Source organism: Cololabis saira, chromosome 6 (assembly GCF_033807715.1).
Source record: "Cololabis saira isolate AMF1-May2022 chromosome 6, fColSai1.1, whole genome shotgun sequence".
Lineage (NCBI taxonomy): Eukaryota > Metazoa > Chordata > Actinopteri > Beloniformes > Belonidae > Cololabis > Cololabis saira.
The window spans coordinates 50,813,194-50,834,841 of record NC_084592.1 but is presented as its reverse complement, the minus strand read 5'-3'; the positions used below and the strand labels follow the sequence as shown (position 1 = coordinate 50,834,841).

The following is a 21,648-nucleotide window of genomic DNA, read 5'->3' as shown; positions in this document are numbered from 1 at the left end:
CCCTGGGGGTTCTGGTCTAACCCGGTCTCCCTGCAGGTGGAGATCCACGAGGACTTCATCCAGTCGTGCTTCGACCGGCTGAAGGCGTCCTACGACACGCTGTGCGTGCTGGACGGGGACAAGGACAGCATCAACTGTGCCCGGCAGGAGGCGATCCGCATGGTCCGGGTCCTCACGGTTCTGAAGGAATACATCAACGAGTGTGACAGCGACTACCACGAGGAGAGGACCATCCTGCCCATGTCCAGGTTTGATTACGTTTCTAGCCAGAAATATATATTTTACTTTCATAATATTCACTCAGTGAATGTACATAATCACTCGCTTGTCCGTTGTTGTGAAGATCTCGCCAGAATAGAGGCTGATTTATGGTTCCGCGTTACACCAACGTAGAGCCTACGGCGTAGGTTATGCAGCGACACGCCGTACCCTACGCCATAGGCTCTGCATCGATTTAACACGGAAACATAAATCAGCTCCGGAGCCGGCAGGCATCATCATCCTAAAAACATCGGAGCAAATTTCTTAACAGGCGTAGCTACAACTGTTAGATTTCATCTATTAAACCAACATTTATCTTCCTAAATGATTTATTTCAGCCAGCGGTAATTCTCCACAGAGCTGCAGGTTTCTCCCCGGGACGACGGCGCAGGTCGACCCGGCGATCACGTCTGTACTCCGTCTGCTGCTGCTGTTACCATGGTAACAGCTGCTGCTGCTGCTGCTGCTCCGAGCCGGCAGCTCTTCTCATCTCCGAAAACGTTGGATCAAATTTCTTACCAGGCGTTATTTGGATAAACTGAGCCCAGGTTGGGGATCTTAACGGTTACTTTTACGCCTGAACAAACATTAAAACTTAATAAAGTGGTATATTAACAGCTACAGCGGAAATTAAAACAGCTTTTAGCTCTGGGCTTCCTGATATGGTGTGACGTTTGTGCAAACGTAACTACGCAGTCGCTTACGTACCCGAACGTAAACCACGCAGTGACGTAGCAGCAAAATGTAGGGGTGGTGATAAAAGTAGGAGTAGTGGGAGTATTGGGACAGACCTGGGAAGATTACAAGGGCCCTAAAATGTGTGGCTTGATTTTTAGAGCTAGTGGTAGAAAGTAGGGGGAGTGTTGGGATTGGCCATTATTTTCCGATCAAAACCGATAGAGTTGCCGATCGATCGGTGCATCTCTAGCTGGAACCGGTCAGATCTGGCAACCTCGACCTCAGCGCTGGATTTCTGTCTTTGTGGTCTTAAATTTTGTGTGAAAATGGTGTTAAAAGGTCTTAATTCCCCTCGCTCCAGCTCCGGTATACGCCCTGCGGAGGACGTGTCTCCACTCACGGCTCTCCCCTGTGTCCCTGCAGAGCGTTCCGGGGGAAGCACATCACCCTGATCGTCCGCTTCCCCAACCAGGGCCGGCAGGTGGACGACCTGGACATCTGGTCCCACACCAACGACACCATCGGCTCGGTGCGCCGCGCCATCCTCAACCGCATCAAGGCCAACGCCGCGCACACCAAGATCGAGCTGTTCATCGGGGGGGAGGTGGTGGACCCGGCCGACGACCGCAAGCTGATCGGACAGCTCAACCTGAAGGACAAGACGGTGAGTCCCGGAGCACCGGGTGACCTTTGACCCCCCGGAGCGCCAGGTGACCTTTGACCCCCCCGGAGCGCCGGGTGACCTTTGACCCCCCGGAGCTGCCAAACTCACGCTGTTCCTCCCCTGATGTTCCTCCTCCTCCAGCTGATCACGGCCAAGCTGACCCAGGTGAGCGCCAACATGCCCTCCAGTCCGGACAGCTCCTCCGACTCGTCCACGGGCTCCCCCGGTAACCACGGCAACCACTACAGCGACGGGCCCAACCCCGAGGTGGAGAGCTGCCTCCCCGGAGTGGTGAGTTACCGGGTCGGGGGGGGGGGGTCAGCACACAGAACCTTCCGGTTTGGCTGTGAGAAAAACCCTGATTTTGGCTTCTGACAAGGTCTCAAATCACTCCGATTTGTGAGAAAACCGTAGCTCGTAGGAGAAAAACGAAAACATCGTGAGAGACACAGAACCCGGCAGATTCTGACAATCTTAATTTTATTCAGATATTCCTTAAAATGAGTGAGTAAGCTCAGTGCGAAGACAGAGTGAGATTCTTTTGAAGAAAACGTTTGATTACATTACAGCCAATGGGGACTGAGACAGGTATTGGCGCCGCTCTAGCCCTCCCTGTTTAAATTTTGTGCATACCCCGCCTGTCAAAGACACAATTATTGAATCCCAATACCTATGTCTACATTCTGACCAAAAATTATTTGTCTCCTTTTTACGGTTTGGCCGTGAGCTCGAGTTACAAATAAAAATTCAGGCTATTTTTTTACTGTTTCTCACACTCTACCAACTGAATTCCACACTCTAGATTTGACGAAAAAGTGATTTCCAGTCCTCGCTTGAGTGCTCATATTTAGAAAAGTGTACATTTTAGGAAAAAACTGTTGTTTTGGAGTGAAGAGAAGTTTTCCTCCGTTTTGAAGTTTGAATGACATTTCTACGTGCAGGTATGAGAAAGTTAGGTGACTCAGAAAAAAGGTGAATTTTGGCTTTTTTTTTACCTCCTCCCATCCACAGTGGGACATTCCGCGCCACACACATACATGGGAAAATCTCCCCATTAGTTTGGAAATTTGGAAATGTTTTTGCACTTCGTGCGAAAACTATTTGTGCGATCGCTCTGAAAATTCACAGGACTGTAGTTAAATTCAGGGCCTACAACTTTCTAAATCGGTTCATAATTTTTCGAGTAACGGTGTGCGAGTAGTGAGGCCCCAAAGTTCTCCCAATGCGTTCCGGATGGCCTAAAAAGCGCACGTTTGTGCACGTTGAGCAAAAACATGCGCACCAATCGCTAATAAAAGTCATACCACTCGATTCCCGATTAGGGCGCACGTGTCTACGTTTTTACTTTTCGAGTTTTCTCAAAGCTGCGGGACTAGTTTATGCGCCAAAGTTTATACGGAAGAATAAATAAATAAATAAGCCTGAGCAATAATAAGAGTTTATTGCATAGCTGTGGAGGGGAGTGCCTCTAATTATATTGAGATTCAACAGCAAGTATTGCAGCTAATGATGCTGTAAGGACCAATCAGCTCCCAGAATGCTGATACAACTGCTTTCAGAAACATCGTTGGACAGAATTACCAAACACATCCAGGGAGGAAATGGAGACGCATGAAATCGCTTTTATTTTTCCCACATTCCTTTTTTAATTTTTTCCATTTTCTGTGTATTTCGGTTCTTAATTTTTGAGAATTTGGTTTTTAGCGTTTTATGCAAATGTAATTTAATGTTTGTAATGTTTATGTTTTCATACCTTTAAACATATTTAAAGGTAAAAACATGGCACTAGTTATTCTCGTGTCAAACAAAACATTCCTTTTTTGGGTATAAACAAAAAAATACCAAAAGTTGTGACGTAATGATGAAAAAAAACGATCTTTAGACATAGGAATCGATTTTTAGAAATTAATACGAGAATCGATTTAGAATCGAGAATCGATTTTTTTTTTTTTTTTTTTTTTTTTTTTTTTGTTTTTTTTTTTTTTTTTTTTTCCCATCACAGGTCTAGACCAGACTGTCATCAACCCACAGATCAGGGTGATGGAGGGGTGATGGGGGGGGATCAGCTGATCATGTGACAAACACTCCTCTCCCCACAGATCATGTCGCTGCATCTGCGCTACATCTCCTTCCTGTGGCAGATCGCTGACCTGGGCTGCAACCTGAACATGCCTCAGCTGCGGGACGGAGCCCGAGTCCTGATGAAGCTGATGCCCCCAGGTACGTGTGGACCCCCCCCCCCCGGTCTCCTTAACCACGGCAGGGCCGTTCACCTGCTACTCTGGTCTGTTCTCCTGCTACTCTGTTCTCCTGCTACTCTGGTCTGTTCACCTGCTACTCTGGTCTGTTCTCCTGCTACTCTGGTCTGTTCTCCTGCTACTCTGGTCTGTTCACCTGCTACTCTGGTCTGTTCACCTGCTACTCTGGTCTGTTCTCCTGCTACTCTGGTCTGTTCTCTACTCTGGTCTGTTCTCCTGCTACTCTGGTCTGTTCTCTACTCTGGTCTGTTCTCTACTCTGGTCTGTTCACTTGCTACTCTGGTCTGTTCTCCTGCTACTCTGGTCTGTTCACCTGCTACTCTGGTCTGTTCTCCTGCTACTCTGGTCTGTTCACCTGCTACTCTGGTCTGTTCACCTGCTACTCTGGTCTGTTCTCTACTCTGGTCTGTTCTCCTGCTACTCTGGTCTGTTCTCCTGCTACTTTGGTCTGTTCTCCTGCTACTCTGGTCTGTACTCTGGTCTGTTCACCTGCTACTCTGGTCTGTTCTCCTGCTACTCTGGTCTGTTCACCTGCTACTCTGGTCTGTTCACCTGCTACTCTGGTCTGTTCTCCTGCTACTCTGGTCTGTTCACCTGCTACTCTGGTCTGTTCACCTGCTACTCTGGTCTGTTCTCCTGCTACTCTGGTCTGTTCTCTACTCTGGTCTGTTCTCCTGCTACTCTGGTCTGTTCTCTACTCTGGTCTGTTCTCTACTCTGGTCTGTTCACTTGCTACTCTGGTCTGTTCTCCTGCTACTCTGGTCTGTTCACCTGCTACTCTGGTCTGTTCTCCTGCTACTCTGGTCTGTTCTCCTGCTACTCTGGTCTGTTCTGGTCTGTTCTCCTGCTACTCTGGTTTGTTCTCCTGCTACTCTGGTCTGTTCTCCTGCTACTCTGGTCTGTTCTCCTGCTACTCTGGTCTGTTCTGGTCTGTTCACCTGCTACTCTGGTCTGTTCTCCTGCTACTCTGGTCTGTTCTCCTGCTACTCTGGTCTGTTCTCCTGCTACTCTGGTCTGTTCTCCTGCTACTCTGGTCTGTTCTCCTGCTACTCTGGTCTGTTCTCCTGCTACTCTGGTCTGTTCTCCTGCTACTCTGGTCTGTTCTCCTGCTACTCTGGTCTGTTCTCCTGCTACTCTGGTCTGTTCTCCTGCTACTCTGGTCTGTTCTCCTGCTACTCTGGTCTGTTTACTCTGGTCTGTTCTGCTGCTACTCTGGTCTGTTCTGCTGCTACTCTGGTCTGTTCTCCTGCTACTCTGGTCTGTTCTCCTGCTACTCTGGTCTGTTCTCCTGCTACTCTGGTCTGTTCTCCTGCTACTCTGGTCTGTTCTCCTGCTACTCTGGTCTGTTCTCTGGTCTGTTCACCTGCTACTCTGGTCTGTTCTCCTGCTACTCTGGTCTGTTCTCCTGCTACTCTGGTCTGTTCACCTGCTACTCTGGTCTGTTCACCTGCTACTCTGGTCTGTTCACCTGCTACTCTGGTCTGTTCTCCTGCTACTCTGGTCTGTTCTCCTGCTACTCTGGTCTGTTCTCTGGTCTGTTCTCCTGCTACTCTGGTCTGTTCACCTGCTACTCTGGTCTGTGCAGATAACACCACGGTGGAGAACCTCAGGGCCGTGTGTCTGGACCACGCCAAGCTGGGGGAGAACAGCCTCAGTCCGTCGCTGGACTCCTGCTTCTTCGGCCCGTCGCCCTCACAAGTGCTGTACCTCATCGAGGTGACCACAACCATCATTAAATATAGAATGCTATATTGTAGAGGAACAAAAAGCAGACTAAAATGTAGATAACAAAATAAAAACTTCATTTTCGTTGACCAAAACAAGACGAAATGTTCTAGCAAAGATCTTAATGTCCGTGTTTTCAGTATTTTCCTCTGGTTTAGTTCTGGTGACGTCACGTCCTCCATCCCAGTCACCACGAAATCACGGGAAAAAATAGATATGTTGTAAACTCAAATTAGAGCCTTCTGTATCTGGAATGAATGCATTCTTGAGTCTATAAGGTAACAATAATGTAACTAGAAAATTTCCTCGCAGAAATTTCGAGAGTGCCACGGGGGCTGCTGCCCATTTGTGTACATTGCTGCATTTTTCAGCAATAAAGGTGAAGGACTCAAAACTAAGTCCGATGACACCACCCACGACTCTCTATGTCAAACCATTCAAAAGCTATCGGACTATCACATATCGACCAATCAGAAGAAGGGGCGGGGCTAATTTGCTCCAATTATGGTCAAGAACTCAATGTGTGTGTGTGTGTGTGGGGGGGTTACTTAAAATTTATAGCATTATAATAATAATAAATAATAATAATAATATATAGGTCAGGGGTCAGATTATGGTATATGAAGTCTTTAGTGACTGAGTCATGTGACCAGTTCTGGCTGAATGACCCAGCAGCTGACTTCTGGTTGCTAGGGGCAACAAGAACCTCTCTTCAGAACCTTCCAGATTTTGGCTTCTGACAAGCTCTCAAATAACTCCGATTTGTGAGAAAACCGTAGCAGAAAAACAAAAACATTGTGAGAGACACAGAAACCGGCAGATTCTGAAAATCTTAATTTTATTCAGATATTCCTTAAAATGAGTGAGTAAGCTCAATGCGAAGACAGAGTGAGATTCTTTTGAAAAAACTTTTGATTACATTACAGCCAATGGAGACCGAGGCAGGTATTTGCGCCGCTCTACAACTCTGTTGGAGGTCTTTGAACAGATGCATCCAGCTAACCTTTAGTTAACCTCAAGTACAATGGGACAACTGTCCCCAGGACAGTCGAAACCCTTGAGTGTATCAGGAAGTGGCTGTCCTGACATCTGTTAACAAAGCATGTGACAGTTCATAAGGACAAAAACTAGTTCAAAAGTTTGATTAACCTCACACCATCCATCCCTCCATCCATTCATCCCTGCGTCCGTCCGTCTGTCCATCCGTCTATCCATCCATCCATCACCATCCCTCCATCCATCCATCACCATCCCTCCATCCCTCCATCCATTCATCCCTGCGTCCGTCTGTCCGTCTATCCATCCATCCATCACCATCCATCCATCACCATCCCTCCATCCATCCATCCATCCATCCGAGATGGAGACTAAAATGTCATCAGTTTTCCTCGACTAAAACTAGACTAAAATGGACAATTCTGACTAAAATGCTCAGACTTTTAGTCGACTGAAACTATACACGACTAAAAGGAGGATGAACGTGACTAAAACTAATAAAAACTAAAATGATAGCTGGACCCAAAGACTAGACTGAAACTAGAAGTGAAACAGGCTGAAAACAACACTAGTTTATTCTTATTCGCTGCTGCGTGGTCGCTGCTGCGTGGTCGCTGCTGCGTGGTCGCTGCTGCGTGGTCGCTGCTGCGTGGTCGCTGCTGCGTGGTCGCTGCATCGTCACCAGCAGCTTCAGATCCTTCATCCTTCCTCCTGCCTGTCCTCCTGCAGGTGGTCTACGCGCTGCTGATGCCCGCCAGCGCCACGCTGGGCGAGGACGCCAGCGACTTCCAGTACAACTTCCTGAAGAGCGGCGGGCTGCCGCTGGTGCTGAGCATGCTGACCCGGAACAACTTCCTGCCGTCGGCGGACATGGAGACGCGGCGGGGGGCGTACCTGAACGCCCTGAAGATCGCCAAGCTGCTGCTGACGGCCGTGGGCTACGGCCACGTGAAGGCCGTGGCCGAGGCCTGCCAGCCCAACGCCGAGGGCAACGTGCCCGTGTCCCCGGTGAGTTCCCCCCCCCCCCCCCCCAGCAGCCAGTCCTGCCCCCCCCCCCCCCTGGTATTAACCTGGTATTAACCTCCCCCCCCCCCACAGATCAACCAGGCCACCCACGACCAGGCGCTGGTGCTGCAGAGCGCCCTGCAGAACATCCCCAACCCCGCCTCCGAGTGCATGCTGCGCAACGTGGCCATCCGGCTGGCCCAGCAGATCTCTGACGAGGTAATGGAGCTGGACCAGAGTACAAGTACCTGAACATCCTGTTAACTCTAACTCTGTATAAACAACACTCTAACATCCTGTTAATCCCAACTCTAACTCTGCTGGAGGAGAATACAAGTACCTTTTACATCCTGTTAACCCCAACTCAAGTACCTTTACATCCTGTTAACTCTAACTCTGTATATACAACACTCTAACATCCTGTTAACCCCAACTCTTTATAGAACTGATGTGTTGCTTAGCAACAACGATCACTGTTGAAGCTGCTCTTTAACGGCACTTTTCCACTAGAACCTACTAGCACTTACTAGTACCTACAGGACTGTCTCAGAAAATTAGAATATTGTGATAAAGTTCTTTATTTTCTGTAATGCAATTAAAAAAACAAAAACTAAAATGTCATACATTCTGGATTCATTACAAATCAACTGAAATATTACAAGCTTTTTATTATTTTAATATTGCTGATTATGGCTTACAGTTTCAGATTGAGATTCCCAGAATATTCCAATTTTTTTAGATAATAAATAAAAGATAAAATAATGCAAGACTCCAGCCCCCCGACCGATCGGTGGCCTGGAGTGTGATGACATCACAGCCCGACTCAGAACTTAGAACCTCGGCAGAGTGGAAACAGAAAAGTATCTACTCGGTATAGGGCTGTGCAAACAAGGGAACCTCACGATTCGATTCGATTTCGATTATTGGTGCCACGATTCTTGGATTATTGTGATTTTTAATGCTTTTTTCCATACAAGATTGATTTTGTCTTCATCTGTGGCTACATTTGTAAATAAATAGCCAATCAATGAACTCAGTTCCTCTAACAACACTCATTAAGTAAATCGTAAAGTAAATAGTAAGTAAATTGACTTAGAATGGCCTATTTTACTGTAATGAGGACGAAATATTGTAGAAAAACATTAATGTCCACACTAGTATAAATACAGGTTTGCATGGACTCACAAAATGATGCCGTTTACAATGCGATTATTTTTTTCAAGGTCCTGTTCTCATGTATTTTTTCAACTACACAAGCAATAAATCAGTCTGTTTTCAAGTAGATTTTCACTTAAAATAAGTAGGAAAATCTGCCAGTGGAACAAGATTTTTTTAGCTTGTAATAAATAAGATAAATCTTGTTCCACTGGCAGATTTTCCTACTTATTTCAAGTGAAATTTCAAGGTGAAAATTGTCAAATAAGTTATTTTTCTGGTGATGACTAAATGTTGAAATAGCAGTAAAACCACATTCATTGATGAAATGACATAAGGGATGGAAAGGAGGGATGGCAGTTTTACAGGGGGGATGATTTGGACCGTTTTTATTTCAGGGGGGGATGATTTGGACCGTTTTTATTTCAGGGGGGGATGATTTGGACCGTTTTTATTTCAGGGGGGGATGATTTGGACCGTTTTTATTTCAGGGGGGGATGATTTGGACCGTTTTTATTTCAGGGGGGATGATTTGGACCGTTTTTATTTCAGGGATGATTTGGACCGTTTTTATTTCAGGGGGGGATGATTTGGACCGTTTTTATTTCAGGGGGGGATGATTTGGACCGTTTTTATTTCAGGGGGGGATGATTTGGACCGTTTTTATTTCAGGGGGGATGATTTGGACCGTTTTTATTTCAGGGATGATTTGGACCGTTTTTATTTCAGGGGGGATGATTTGGACCGTTTTTATTTCAGGGGGGATGATTTGGACCGTTTTTATTTCAGGGGGGATGATTTGGACCGTTTTTATTTCAGGGGGGATGATTTGGACCGTTTTTATTTCAGGGATGATTTGGACCGTTTTTATTTCAGGGGGGGATGATTTGGACCGTTTTTATTTCAGGGGGGATGATTTGGACCGTTTTTATTTCAGGGGGGATGATTTGGACCGTTTTTATTTCAGGGGGGATGATTTGGACCGTTTTTATTTCAGGGATGATTTGGACCGTTTTTATTTCAGGGGGGATGATTTGGACCGTTTTTATTTCAGGGGGGATGATTTGGACCGTTTTTATTTTAGGGGGGATGATTTGGACCGTTTTTATTTCAGGGGGGATGATTTGGACCGTTTTTATTTCAGGGATGATTTGGACCGTTTTTATTTCAGGGGGGATGATTTGAACCGTTTTTATTTCAGGGGGGATGATTTGGACCGTTTTTATTTCAGAGGGGATGATTTGGACCGTTTTTATTTCAGGGGGGATGATTTGGACCGTTTTTATTTCAGGGGGGATGATTTGGACCGTTTTTATTTCAGGGGGGATGATTTGGACCGTTTTTATTTCAGGGGGGATGATTTGGACCGTTTTTATTTCAGGGGGGATGATTTGGACCGTTTTTATTTCAGGGGGGGATGATTTGGACCGTTTTTATTTCAGGGGGGATGATTTGGACCGTTTTTATTTCAGGGGGGGATGATTTGGACCGTTTTTATTTCAGGGGGGGATGATTTGGACCGTTTTTATTTCAGGGGGGATGATTTGGACCGTTTTTATTTCAGGGGGGATGATTTGGACCGTTTTTATTTCAGGGGGGATGATTTGGACCGTTTTTATTTCAGGGGGGATGATTTGGACCGTTTTTATTTCAGGGGGGGATGATTTGGACCGTTTTTATTTCAGGGGGGGATGATTTGGACCGTTTTTATTTCAGAGGGGATGATTTGGACCGTTTTTATTTCAGGGGGGGATGATTTGGACCGTTTTTATTTCAGGGGGGGGTGCCATCACACCACCCCTCATCCCCCCTCAACTCGAGTACTGCTCAGAGGGAACTCAGAACTTCTTCATAAATAACTCAAAAATCCCAGCGGCGAAAGCTCCGCGTCGATTTAACGCGGATCCATAAATCAGGCTTCACAGCGCGACTGACTGTGCGCCCGGCTCGTGCTCGGCGCCGCGCGCAGCTCCTTGCCGACTCCGCGCTCATATATTTAATAAATTTATATAGCCCATATATTTATAAAGCCTCACTTGGCCGAGCCCTAACGCTGAGACCATGGTAGATTTAAGTTACACGCGGACACGCCGCACTGTTGACTTTTCCCTGCCGGCTCTGCTCACTGCTCACTCGCTAAACAGTCCCCACACAAACAGTGTCCAGCGGCGCTACGTTCCGCCGCGCCGCGTTCCCAACGTTGTGTGCATACTCACCGGTATTACGGTATATGAAAAATTCATATCATAAGAAAAATAAACACCGGTATTCGGTATGAACCGGTATACCGACCAGCACTACGAGTCGGTGCTGGTGGAGAAGAGCCATTACAGAGCAGATGTGTTGCATCAAAGATCACTGTTGAAGCTGCTGATTCCATGTCCTGCTGTCTGTCCTGCCGTCTGTCCTGCCGTCTGTCCTGCCGTCTGTCTGTCCTGCCGTCTGTCCTGCCGTCTGTCTGTCCTGCCGTCTGTCTGTCCTGCCGTCTGTCTGTCCTGCCGTCTGTCCTGCCGTCTGTCTGCTGAGTGGAGGACTGTAGGAATAAGGGAGTAATAGATTCTTTGGGATGTATTCTGTATTTTTCATCAGAATTTCTTCCAGGCATCAAAGTACATCCCAGACATTTGTGTGATCCGAGCTGTGCAGAAAATCGTTTGGGCGTCGGGCTGCGGGACGGTGCAGCTGGTGTTCAGCTCCAACGAGGACATCAGCCGGATCTACGAGAAGGTAAAGGACCGTCCTGCAGGAATCTAACCCCCCCCGGTGAGACCAGGGAGCTGCAGGAGTGGGGGGGATTATTGTTGCTCTCTGTCGCAATAATCGATAAACTGATAGCAAATATGGTTTATTTATTACAACACAATGGATTTACGCAGTTGTCACCGCACTATTGTTCATGCACTTTAATGTGTCCAACAGTGTTTACATTTACAGACTAGCAGCAGAGAGGAAATATACAAATTACTTTCTTTTTACATTGTAGGAAGTTTTGGCATTGAATAAATGCATAACTACAGTCACATATATCGTTAATGAAATTTCTTACAATATACAGGACTGTCTCAGAAAATTAGTTCTTTATTTTCTGTAATGCAATTAAAAAAAAACAAAAATGTCATTCATTCTGGATTCATTACAAATCAACTGAAATATTGCAAGCCTTGTATTATTTTAATATTGCTGATTATGGTTTACAGTTTAAGATTAAGATTCCCAGAATATTCTAATTTTTTGAGATAGGATATTTTAGTTTTCTTAAACTGTAAGCCATGATCAGTAATATTAAAATAATAAAAGGCTTGCAATATTTCAGTTGATTTGTAATGAATCCAGAATGTATGACATTTTTGCATTACAGAAAATAAAGAACTTTATCACAATATTCTAATTTTCTGAGACAGTCCTGTAGAGATGAATGTAGATATTGTGTATGGTGATATTATCGTTATCGCCCCAGTATTGAGTGGTGAGTTACCGTATCGTCCCAGCACTAAGCTCTGTCCCCCCCCACGTCTCTGTCCCCCCCCACGTCTCTGTCCCCCCCCCCACGTCTCTGCACACCCCCCCCCCCCCCCCCCCCCCCCCCCCCGTCTCTGCCCCCCCCCCCCCACGTCTCTGTCCCCCCCAGACCAACGCTGCCAAGGAGCCGGACGGGGAGGACGAGCAGGTGTGCTGCGAGGCCCTGGAGGTGATGACGCTGTGCTTCGCCCTCATGCCCACGGCGCTGGACACGCTGAGCAAGGAGAAGGCCTGGCAGACCTTCATCATCGACCTGCTGCTGCACTGCCACAGCAGGTACGCGCTATTATTGATAATACATGGAAAACCTCCAGCCACAGCAGGTACGAGCTATTATTGATAATTAATGGAAAACCTCCAGCCACAGCAGGTACGAGCTATTATTGATAATTAATGGAAAACTTCCAGCCACAGCAGGTACGAGCTATTATTGATAATTAATGGAAAACTTCCAGCCGCAGCAACGTGGAGAGTTTGATCTAGACCAGGGGCCGTCAACCCAAAATGTTTTAGAGCCATGTTGGACCAAAAACACAAAAAACTAATATGTCTGGAGCCGCAAAAAATGAAAAGTCTTGTATCAGAATTAGAATGAAGGAACACTTGCTGCATGTTTCTATATTAGTTAGAACTGGGGGGAGATGTATTTTTCATTATGCACAGAAAAAAGTTGAAATGTTGAGAAAAAAGTCGAAATTTCGAGAAAAAGTCGAAATGTTGAGAAAAAAGCCAAAATGTCGAGATTTAAAAAAGGAAGAAAAAAAGAGAAAGAGAGAAAAAAAAAGGGAAAAAAAGAAAGAAGAAAAAAAGGTCAACCATTTTTGAAAAATCTTCAGGAGCCACTAGGGCGGCGCTAAAGAGCCGCATGCGGCTACGTGAGACAGTTCCTAGTTCCTGTTCCTAGTTCCTGGTGTGAGTAACGGTGTTGGTCCGGCAGGACGGTGGTTTACTTGAGACGGTTCCTAGTTCCTGTTCCTAGTCCCTAGTTCAGTGGTCGGCAACTGGCGGCCCGCAGGCCAAAATTGGCCCGTCTCCAATAATATCTGGCCCGCCAGATGACATTGAAAATCTGATTACATTTTTTTTTTTTTATTATTTACTATCACAAAAACGACAATTTCATAGAGAATTCAAAGCCTGTATTTAGAAAAGATAAAATAAAATAAAAGTAGAATCTTCATGATTCCGGACGCACACAATTCTGTATAGTTCCCTGTCACCTGTAGCATAGGGGGGCCTTAATTAGAGGTGCACACAAATATTCAGGAGTGACGTAGGCACAGACTCCCGGCAAAACTCCTGAAGCTGTTGAAATGGTAAGATGTATGTGTCAAGTGATTTGTTGTGGTTTAAACTGTGAAAAATACAACTGATAACTTACCTTGAGTTTTGCTGTTGGTCTTTTAAATGGTAAAACGTCCATTATATGTCTAAAAATACGTTGGAAAATCCGCCTCATTTGCATATCCTCTCACTCGCTTCAGGAGACACAGAGTTGCTGCTCCGTGTGCACGTACTGACTACTGTGCTACTGTTCATATCATGGGTTTTTCATGTGTTTAATGTCGTTCTGGGTATTTTAAAGAAGGACTGCATTTGTTAGTAGCTTGGCAGAAAATATTATTATCACCAAGTTACTTATAAGCGGTTTCATAACGCAGCCACAGAGTAGCTAAAGCAGTAATAAAACACTAATAACAGTCTGTAGCAAATTCAAGTTACTTTATTTAAACTAATGACTTTCTTAATTTACTTTTTTGTACAAGATATAATAGTATAATAATACTAGTAGCCTATAGATAAGGGGAAAAAAGTTTTGTTTAGTAGAAAAAAAAACATGCTTCGCCTGATTGATGTGACGTTCTGGCCCAACATTCAGTTGCTCCGAAAACATTTGGCCCGAGGCCAAATTTACTTGCCGACCCCTGCCCTAGTTCCTGTTCCCGGTGTGAGTAACAACGTGTTGGTCCGGCAGGACGATGGTTTACTTGAGACAGTTCCTGGTTCCTAGTTCCTGTTCCTAGTTCCTGTTCCGGTGTGAGTAACGGTGTTGTCCGGCAGGTCGGTGCGTCAGATGGCCCAGGAGCAGTTCTTCCTCATGGCCACCAGGTGCTGCATGGGCCACCGGCCGCTGCTGTTCTTCATCACGCTGCTCTTCACCGTGCTGGGGGTGAGTACGTTTATACAGCCTTTACAGCTAAACCGCTTTACAGAATACAACATACAATCATAAGACAGAGCCAAAAATAAATAGAATAAAAGAAAAAGAGTAAAAAGTGTCACCACACTACTGGGTATTAAAGTCATTCTAAAATTTAAGTAGGTTTAAGCCTTGATTTAAAAAGGCCCAGGTCAGAGAGTAAGTTTCAGGGGAGTTTGTTCCAGTTGAAAAGGCCGGGTCACCGCAGCGCTGACCTTTGACCTTTGACCTGGGCTCCTCCAACAACCCTTGGTTGGAGGATCTCAGCCCTGCCTAGTCTCACGCACCGTTAAAAGCTCCCAGAAATAGGGCGGGGCAGGTCGTTGAGGGCTTTAAAAACCTACATTAAAAGTTTAAAATCAATTTTTAAATGTACAGGAAGCCAACGGAGTGAATAGTGAATAAGAGTGGCTTCACTCCAGAGGGGGTAGATGATGGACAGATGTGGACAGATGTGGGAGATTCCCCCGTCAGGGCGGCATGTGATGGATGATCAGAGCTGTGTGTGTGTGTGCGTGTGTGTGTGTGTGTGTGTGTGTGTGTGTCTCTCTGTGTGTGTGTGTGTGTGTGTGTGTGTGTGTGTGTGTGTGTGTGTGTGTGTGTGTGTGTGTGTGTGTGTGTGTGTGTGTGTGTGTGTGTGTGTGTGTGTGTGTGTGTGTGTGTGTGTGTGTGTGTGTGTGTGTGTCTCTCTGTGTGTGTGTGTGTGTGTGTGTGTGTGTGTGTGTGTGTGCGTGTGTGTGTGCGTGTGTGTGTGTGTGTGTCTCTCTGTGTGTGTGTGTGTGTGTGTGTGTGTGTGTGTGTGTGTGTGTGTGTGTGTGTGTGTGTGTGTGTGTGTGTGTGTGTGTGTGTGTGTGTGTGTGTGTGTGTGTGTGTGTGTGTGTGTGTGTGTGTGTGTGTGTCTGTTTTTTGTGTGTGTGTGTGTGCAGAGCACGGCCAGGGAACGAGCCAAACACGCCGGCGACTACTTCACGCTGCTGCGTCACCTGCTGAACTACGCCTACAACTCCAACATCAACCTGCCCAACGCAGAGGTTCTGCTGAACAACGAGATCGACTGGCTCAAGAGGATACGGGTAAGAACCGGCCCGGGGCGGCCTGAGGACTGGGGCGAGGCCGGCCGGGGACCGGGCCGACCCCATGACCCCCGTCAGGTCTAAACACCTAAAACATTAAGCCTGAGTTATGGTTCTGCATCAAACCAACGCCGTGCCTACTCCGTCACCATGACTCCGCCGTGAACCTTCAGACTTCTCCATTTCTCCACGGTGCAGTTCCCCCCGTGACCGCTAGTTAGCGATCTTTTTCTGAATGGTTTATCCGACTTTTCCGGTCACAGTGAATCAAAGAGATAAGGACAACTATTGTGCAAAACAAAAACAAAAAAATCACAAATACATGAAGAAAAGAGGCTGAAAGTTCACGACTGCTTCAAACTGGAAACCGGAAATGCGTTGATACCAAGAACCAATCACAGCCTCTCGTCTGCGTTTGGTCTGCGTCGCCTCCACGCGTAGTTACAATTTCCGGGAGCTGCAGATCAGTGACGGCGTCAGTGACGGCGTGTGGTCTGCGTCGACGTGTAGCACACGCCGTAGGAACGGCGTGGTTTTGACCAGAACCATAACTCAGCCTTTAGGCATACAAGGAAAGAAAGGCACAGAGTGAGAATTCTGATCCTTCGAGTAGAATGAAACTGTCCAGTTCCATCCCCACACCACTCTGCCAGTCTCAACACTCCTCACTTTTAATTGATTGGGAACGCCCCAGTTACCGTATTTTCTGCACTGAAAAGCCTTTAATTTTCTCAAAACTCGGCCGTGCATCTTATAATGCGGTTTGTCCGTATATAGGATCATTACGGTAGTTTCTGTTATTGTAGTCAGGGGGATTGTAGTCGGTGTTGCTGAAGTAACGGCGCTAAAAACAGCACTAAAAAACTAATTTATTACATTTTCTTCATAAAGGTTTGACTTACAGTACTTGTTTTTTTTAATTTTGTAGCATTTCCTGTAGCGCAGCTCCATCAGGTAGATGCTAAGTCAACCCCGGCCACTATAGTACAGTATCTTACCGTATATTCCGTGCGCCTTATATATAAAGAGAGTTTGAAAATAGGCCATTTATTGATGGTTATATACGAGCAGCTTATAATACGATGCGCCGTATGGTGCAGAAAATACGGTCCATAAACACGAGTCAGCGTAAGGGAAAGGGGTTCTAATGTAGAGAATACTGTGTGCTGATTGGTCCAGTAACTGTCTGAGGGTCAGACCGTTGCTTTCCTGTCTGATAAACCAGTTATCTCATAACACACACACGTACAGTACTAACTGCTTAAAGCTGTCGGTGATAATAAGAGGACGTGAGCAGCAACAACGCTCCCTGCAGCGCCGTCCAAACTGCTGTATCTGTACAAAAAACAAGGCACGAGGTCAAAAGTTATTGTTCAGACCTGACAAATGATCAAACATACCGTATTTTCAGCACTATAAGGTGCACTAAATATCTGGTAAAATACCGACTATAGTGGCTGGGGTTGAGTTACGTATCTACCTGATGGAGCTGCTACAGGAAATGCTACAAAATCCTACAGCAAATGCAAAAAAAAAAAAAAACAAGAAGTACTGTATGTCAAACTTTATTTACTAAATAAAAACCAGCTTTGCCCCGTCTCGTCAAAGTCTCCATTATGTGAGTCAGCGTCGCTGCTGTTGTCTTGAACGTCTGTGACGATTCCTGATGTTTTTAGCGACATTACTTTGGCGACACCAACTACATTACCCACAATCCCCCTGACTACATTACCCACGATCCCCCTGGCTACATTACCCACAATCCCCCTGGCTACATTACCCACAATCCCCCTGGCTACATTACCCACAATCCCCCTGGCTACATTACCCACAATCCCCCTGACTACATTACCCACAATCCCCCTGACTACAGGAACAGAAATCACCGTAATGATCATATATAAGGCGCACTGTCGGTTTTTGAGAAAATTAAAGGCTTTTAGGTGCTCCTTATAGTGCAGAAAATACGGTGCATGATTATTTCTACGTATATCCCTAATTACTGAGCGGTGTCTCTCCCCCAGGACGAGGTGAAGCGGTCCGGGGAGACGGGCGTGGAGGAGACGATCCTGGAGGGACACATCGGCGTCACCAAGGAGCTGCTGGCCTTCCAGACTCCGGAGAAGAAGTTCTACATCGGCAGTGAGAAGGGCGGGGCCAACCTCATCAAGGTACGTGCTGCTGATGACATCACTGTGACATCACTGTGACATCACTGTCCCCCCCGTCCCCGTCCTGCTGATGACATCACTGTGACATCACTGCCCCCCCTCTGCGGATGACATCACTGTCCCCCCCGTCCCCGTCCTGCTGATGACATCACTGTGACATCACTGCCCCCCCTCTGCGGATGACATCACTGTCCCCCCCGTCCCCGTCCTGCTGATGACATCACTGCCCCCCCCCCCTCTGCTGAAGACATCACTTTTTATTTCGAACATGCATGTTAAAAAAAAAAAAAAGAGTACAAAAAAGTAAAAAAACAGAATACATATATATAGATTATATATTAGAATCAAAACTAAGACAAAATAAATGTAAAGAAGAATACGCTACTTCTTCTTTAGCAGATAGAAGTAGAAGCAGATTTCAAACTGATAAATAGATAAATAAATAGCGGTTATTTTCTCTTGGTTCTGTCCCGTTTTACGGTACAAACATGTACATCATTTACAGTTCAAAATCATTATCTACATGTAGTAAATATCTAATCTAACAACATAAATATCTGCGGCTTGCATATCTTTTTTTTTTAAATAGAGTGGATGCGGCTTATATACAGGTGCGGCTTATAGTCCAGATCACGGTATATATATATATATATATATATATATATATATATATATATATATATATATATATATATATATATATATATATATATATATATATCTTGGTCAGACCTCACGGATCCACCAACATGTTCCAAATGCAGTAGGATTGTAGTAAACACTTATCCAGCCCTCGTAGCCCTGAATCTACATACATTCTTACATTTAACAAGAGTTTCAATAAACTTACTTATAAAACACACATACCTACTTTAATAACTGTTCAATACAGTGATAGAATACTCAATTATATGTATATATAAATCAAAGCAAACAACACAAAACAAACGCCCAGCATTTAGTTGTTACTATGTATGTATGTACTAATAGAAGTAATTATAATGCATAGTATTACATTATCATTACTTTACTATAATATTACAATATAATAGAGAACAATAGACAGCAATGGTATAACAATATAGTTGAATAACTATATAAGAGTAGATATGATATATATATATATATATACTGGTTCATATATTTACCTCCAATTATATCCATAAAAATTACTATAAATCTATATATCGACATATCTACATATAACTATAAATCAGTATATATTAATAGAGATATAGATATACAAATACTGTACGTATAATACAACTCAATATATCCATATACACACCTACATATAACATATCTATATCCATAATTTACATCTATATATCTACATATATTAACTGCCCCCCCTCTGTCCTGCTGATGACATCACTGTGACATCACTGCCCCCCCTCTGCTGATGACATCACTGTGACATCACTGCCCCCCCTCTGCTGATGACATCACTGTGACATCACTGCCCCCCCTCTGCTGATGACATCACTGTGACATCACTGCCCCCCCTCTGCTGATGACATCACTGTGACATCACTGCCCCCCCGTCCTGCTGATGACATCACTGTGACATCACTGTGACATCACTGTGACATCACTGTGACATCACTGCCCCCCTCTGTGTGCAGGAGCTGATCGACGACTTCATCTTCCCGGCCTCCAACGTGTACCTGCAGTACATGAAGAGCGGGGAGTTCCCGGCGGAGCAGGCCATCCCCGTGTGCAGCGCCCCCGCCTCCATCAACGCCGGCTTCGAGCTGCTGGTGGCGCTGGCCGTCGGCTGCGTCCGCAACCTGAAGCAGATCGTGGACACGCTGACCGACATGTACTACCTAGGTAGGTGGACACGCTGCTGACCACCATGTACTACCTAGGTGGAACACTGACCACCATGTACTACCTAGGTGACACGCTGACCCACATGTACTACCTAGGTGGGTGGACACGCTGCTGACCGACATGTACTACCTAGGTGACACACATGTACTACCTAGGTGACCCACTGACCCACATGTACTACCTAGGTGACCCACTGACCCACATGTACTACCTAGGTGGGTGGACACACTGCTGACAACCATGTACTACCTAGGTGACACGCTGACCCACATGTACTACCTAGGTGACCGACATGTACTACCTAGGTAGGTGGACACGCTGCTGACCACCATGTACTACCTAGGTGACACGCTGACCCACATGTACTACCTAGGTGGGTGGAAACACTGACCCACATGTACTACCTAGGTGGGTGGAAACACTGACCCACATGTACTACCTAGGTGGGTGGAAACACTGACCCACATGTACTACCTAGGTGGGTGGAAACACTGACCCACATGTACTACCTAGGTGGGTGGAAACACTGACCCACATGTACTACCTAGGTGACACACATGTACTACCTAGGTGACACACATGTACTACCTAGGTGACACACATGTACTACCTAGGTGACACACATGTACTACCTAGGTGGGTGGACACACTGCTGACAACCATGTACTACCTAGGTGACACGCTGACCCACATGTACTACCTAGGTGACCGACATGTACTACCTAGGTAGGTGGACACGCTGCTGACCACCATGTACTACCTAGGTGACACGCTGACCCACATGTACTACCTAGGTGGGTGGAAACACTGACCCACATGTACTACCTAGGTGGGTGGAAACACTGACCCACATGTACTACCTAGGTGACACACATGTACTACCTAGGTGACACACATGTACTACCTAGGTGACACACATGTACTACCTAGGTGACACACATGTACTACCTAGGTGACACACATGTACTACCTAGGTGACCCACATGTACTACCTAGGTGACACACATGTACTACCTAGGTGACACACATGTACTACCTAGGTGACACACATGTACTACCTAGGTGACACACATGTACTACCTAGGTGACACACATGTACTACCTAGGTGACACACATGTACTACCTAGGTGACACACATGTACTACCTAGGTGACACACATGTACTACCTAGGTGACACACATGTACTACCTAGGTGACCCACATGTACTACCTAGGTGACACACATGTACTACCTAGGTGACACACATGTACTACCTAGGTGACCACCATGTACTACCTAGGTGACACACTGACCCACATGTACTACCTAGGTGACACACTGACCCACATGTACTACCTAGGTGACACACTGACCCACATGTACTACCTAGGTGACACACATGTACTACCTAGGTGACACACTGACCCACATGTACTACCTAGGTGACACACATGTACTACCTAGGTGACACACTGACCCACATGTACTACCTAGGTGACACACATGTACTACCTAGGTGACACGCTGACCCACATGTACTACCTAGGTGGGTGGACACGCTGACCCACATGTACTACCTAGGTGACACACTGACCCACATGTACTACCTAGGTGACCCACATGTACTACCTAGGTGACACACTGACCCACATGTACTACCTAGGTGACACGCTGACCCACATGTACTACCTAGGTGACACACATGTACTACCTAGGTGACACACTGACCCACATGTACTACCTAGGTGACACACTGACCCACATGTACTACCTAGGTGACCCACATGTACTACCTAGGTGACCCACATGTACTACCTAGGTGACACACATGTACTACCTAGGTGACACACTGACCCACATGTACTACCTAGGTGACACACATGTACTACCTAGGTGACCCACATGTACTACCTAGGTGACACACATGTACTACCTAGGTGACACACATGTACTACCTAGGTGACCCACATGTACTACCTAGGTGACACACATGTACTACCTAGGTGACACACATGTACTACCTAGGTGGGTGGACACATGTACCGACCAATCGGTGGCGTGTATTGTGATGACGTCAGATCCAGGGCCGACTCAGCCGCTTAGAACCTCGGCAGAATAGAAACAG

The 21,648-nt window shown here is 46.0% G+C and overlaps 1 protein-coding gene across 9 annotated transcripts in view; it reads left to right on the top strand.

Moving 5' to 3' along the window:
- Positions 1–21,648, top strand: part of LOC133446264 (probable ubiquitin carboxyl-terminal hydrolase FAF-X) — a 108,129-nt gene that overhangs the window by 62,587 nt on the left and 23,894 nt on the right. For 6 of the 9 annotated variants that reach the window (XM_061724271.1, XM_061724269.1, XM_061724274.1 and 3 more), the window contains 13 exons: positions 37–248; positions 1,363–1,603; positions 1,745–1,894; positions 3,703–3,823; positions 5,447–5,577; positions 7,312–7,590; positions 7,681–7,806; positions 11,332–11,469; positions 12,371–12,537; positions 14,323–14,431; positions 15,388–15,534; positions 17,559–17,705; positions 19,331–19,538. In XM_061724271.1, the coding sequence (XP_061580255.1) occupies positions 37–248; positions 1,363–1,603; positions 1,745–1,894; positions 3,703–3,823; positions 5,447–5,577; positions 7,312–7,590; positions 7,681–7,806; positions 11,332–11,469; positions 12,371–12,537; positions 14,323–14,431; positions 15,388–15,534; positions 17,559–17,705; positions 19,331–19,538 (2,176 nt within the window). The remainder of the gene's footprint in view (positions 1–36; positions 249–1,362; positions 1,604–1,744; positions 1,895–3,702; positions 3,824–5,446; positions 5,578–7,311; positions 7,591–7,680; positions 7,807–11,331; positions 11,470–12,370; positions 12,538–14,322; positions 14,432–15,387; positions 15,535–17,558; positions 17,706–19,330; positions 19,539–21,648) is intronic. The other 3 variants (XM_061724273.1, XM_061724272.1, XM_061724268.1) reach the window with 1 other exon arrangement.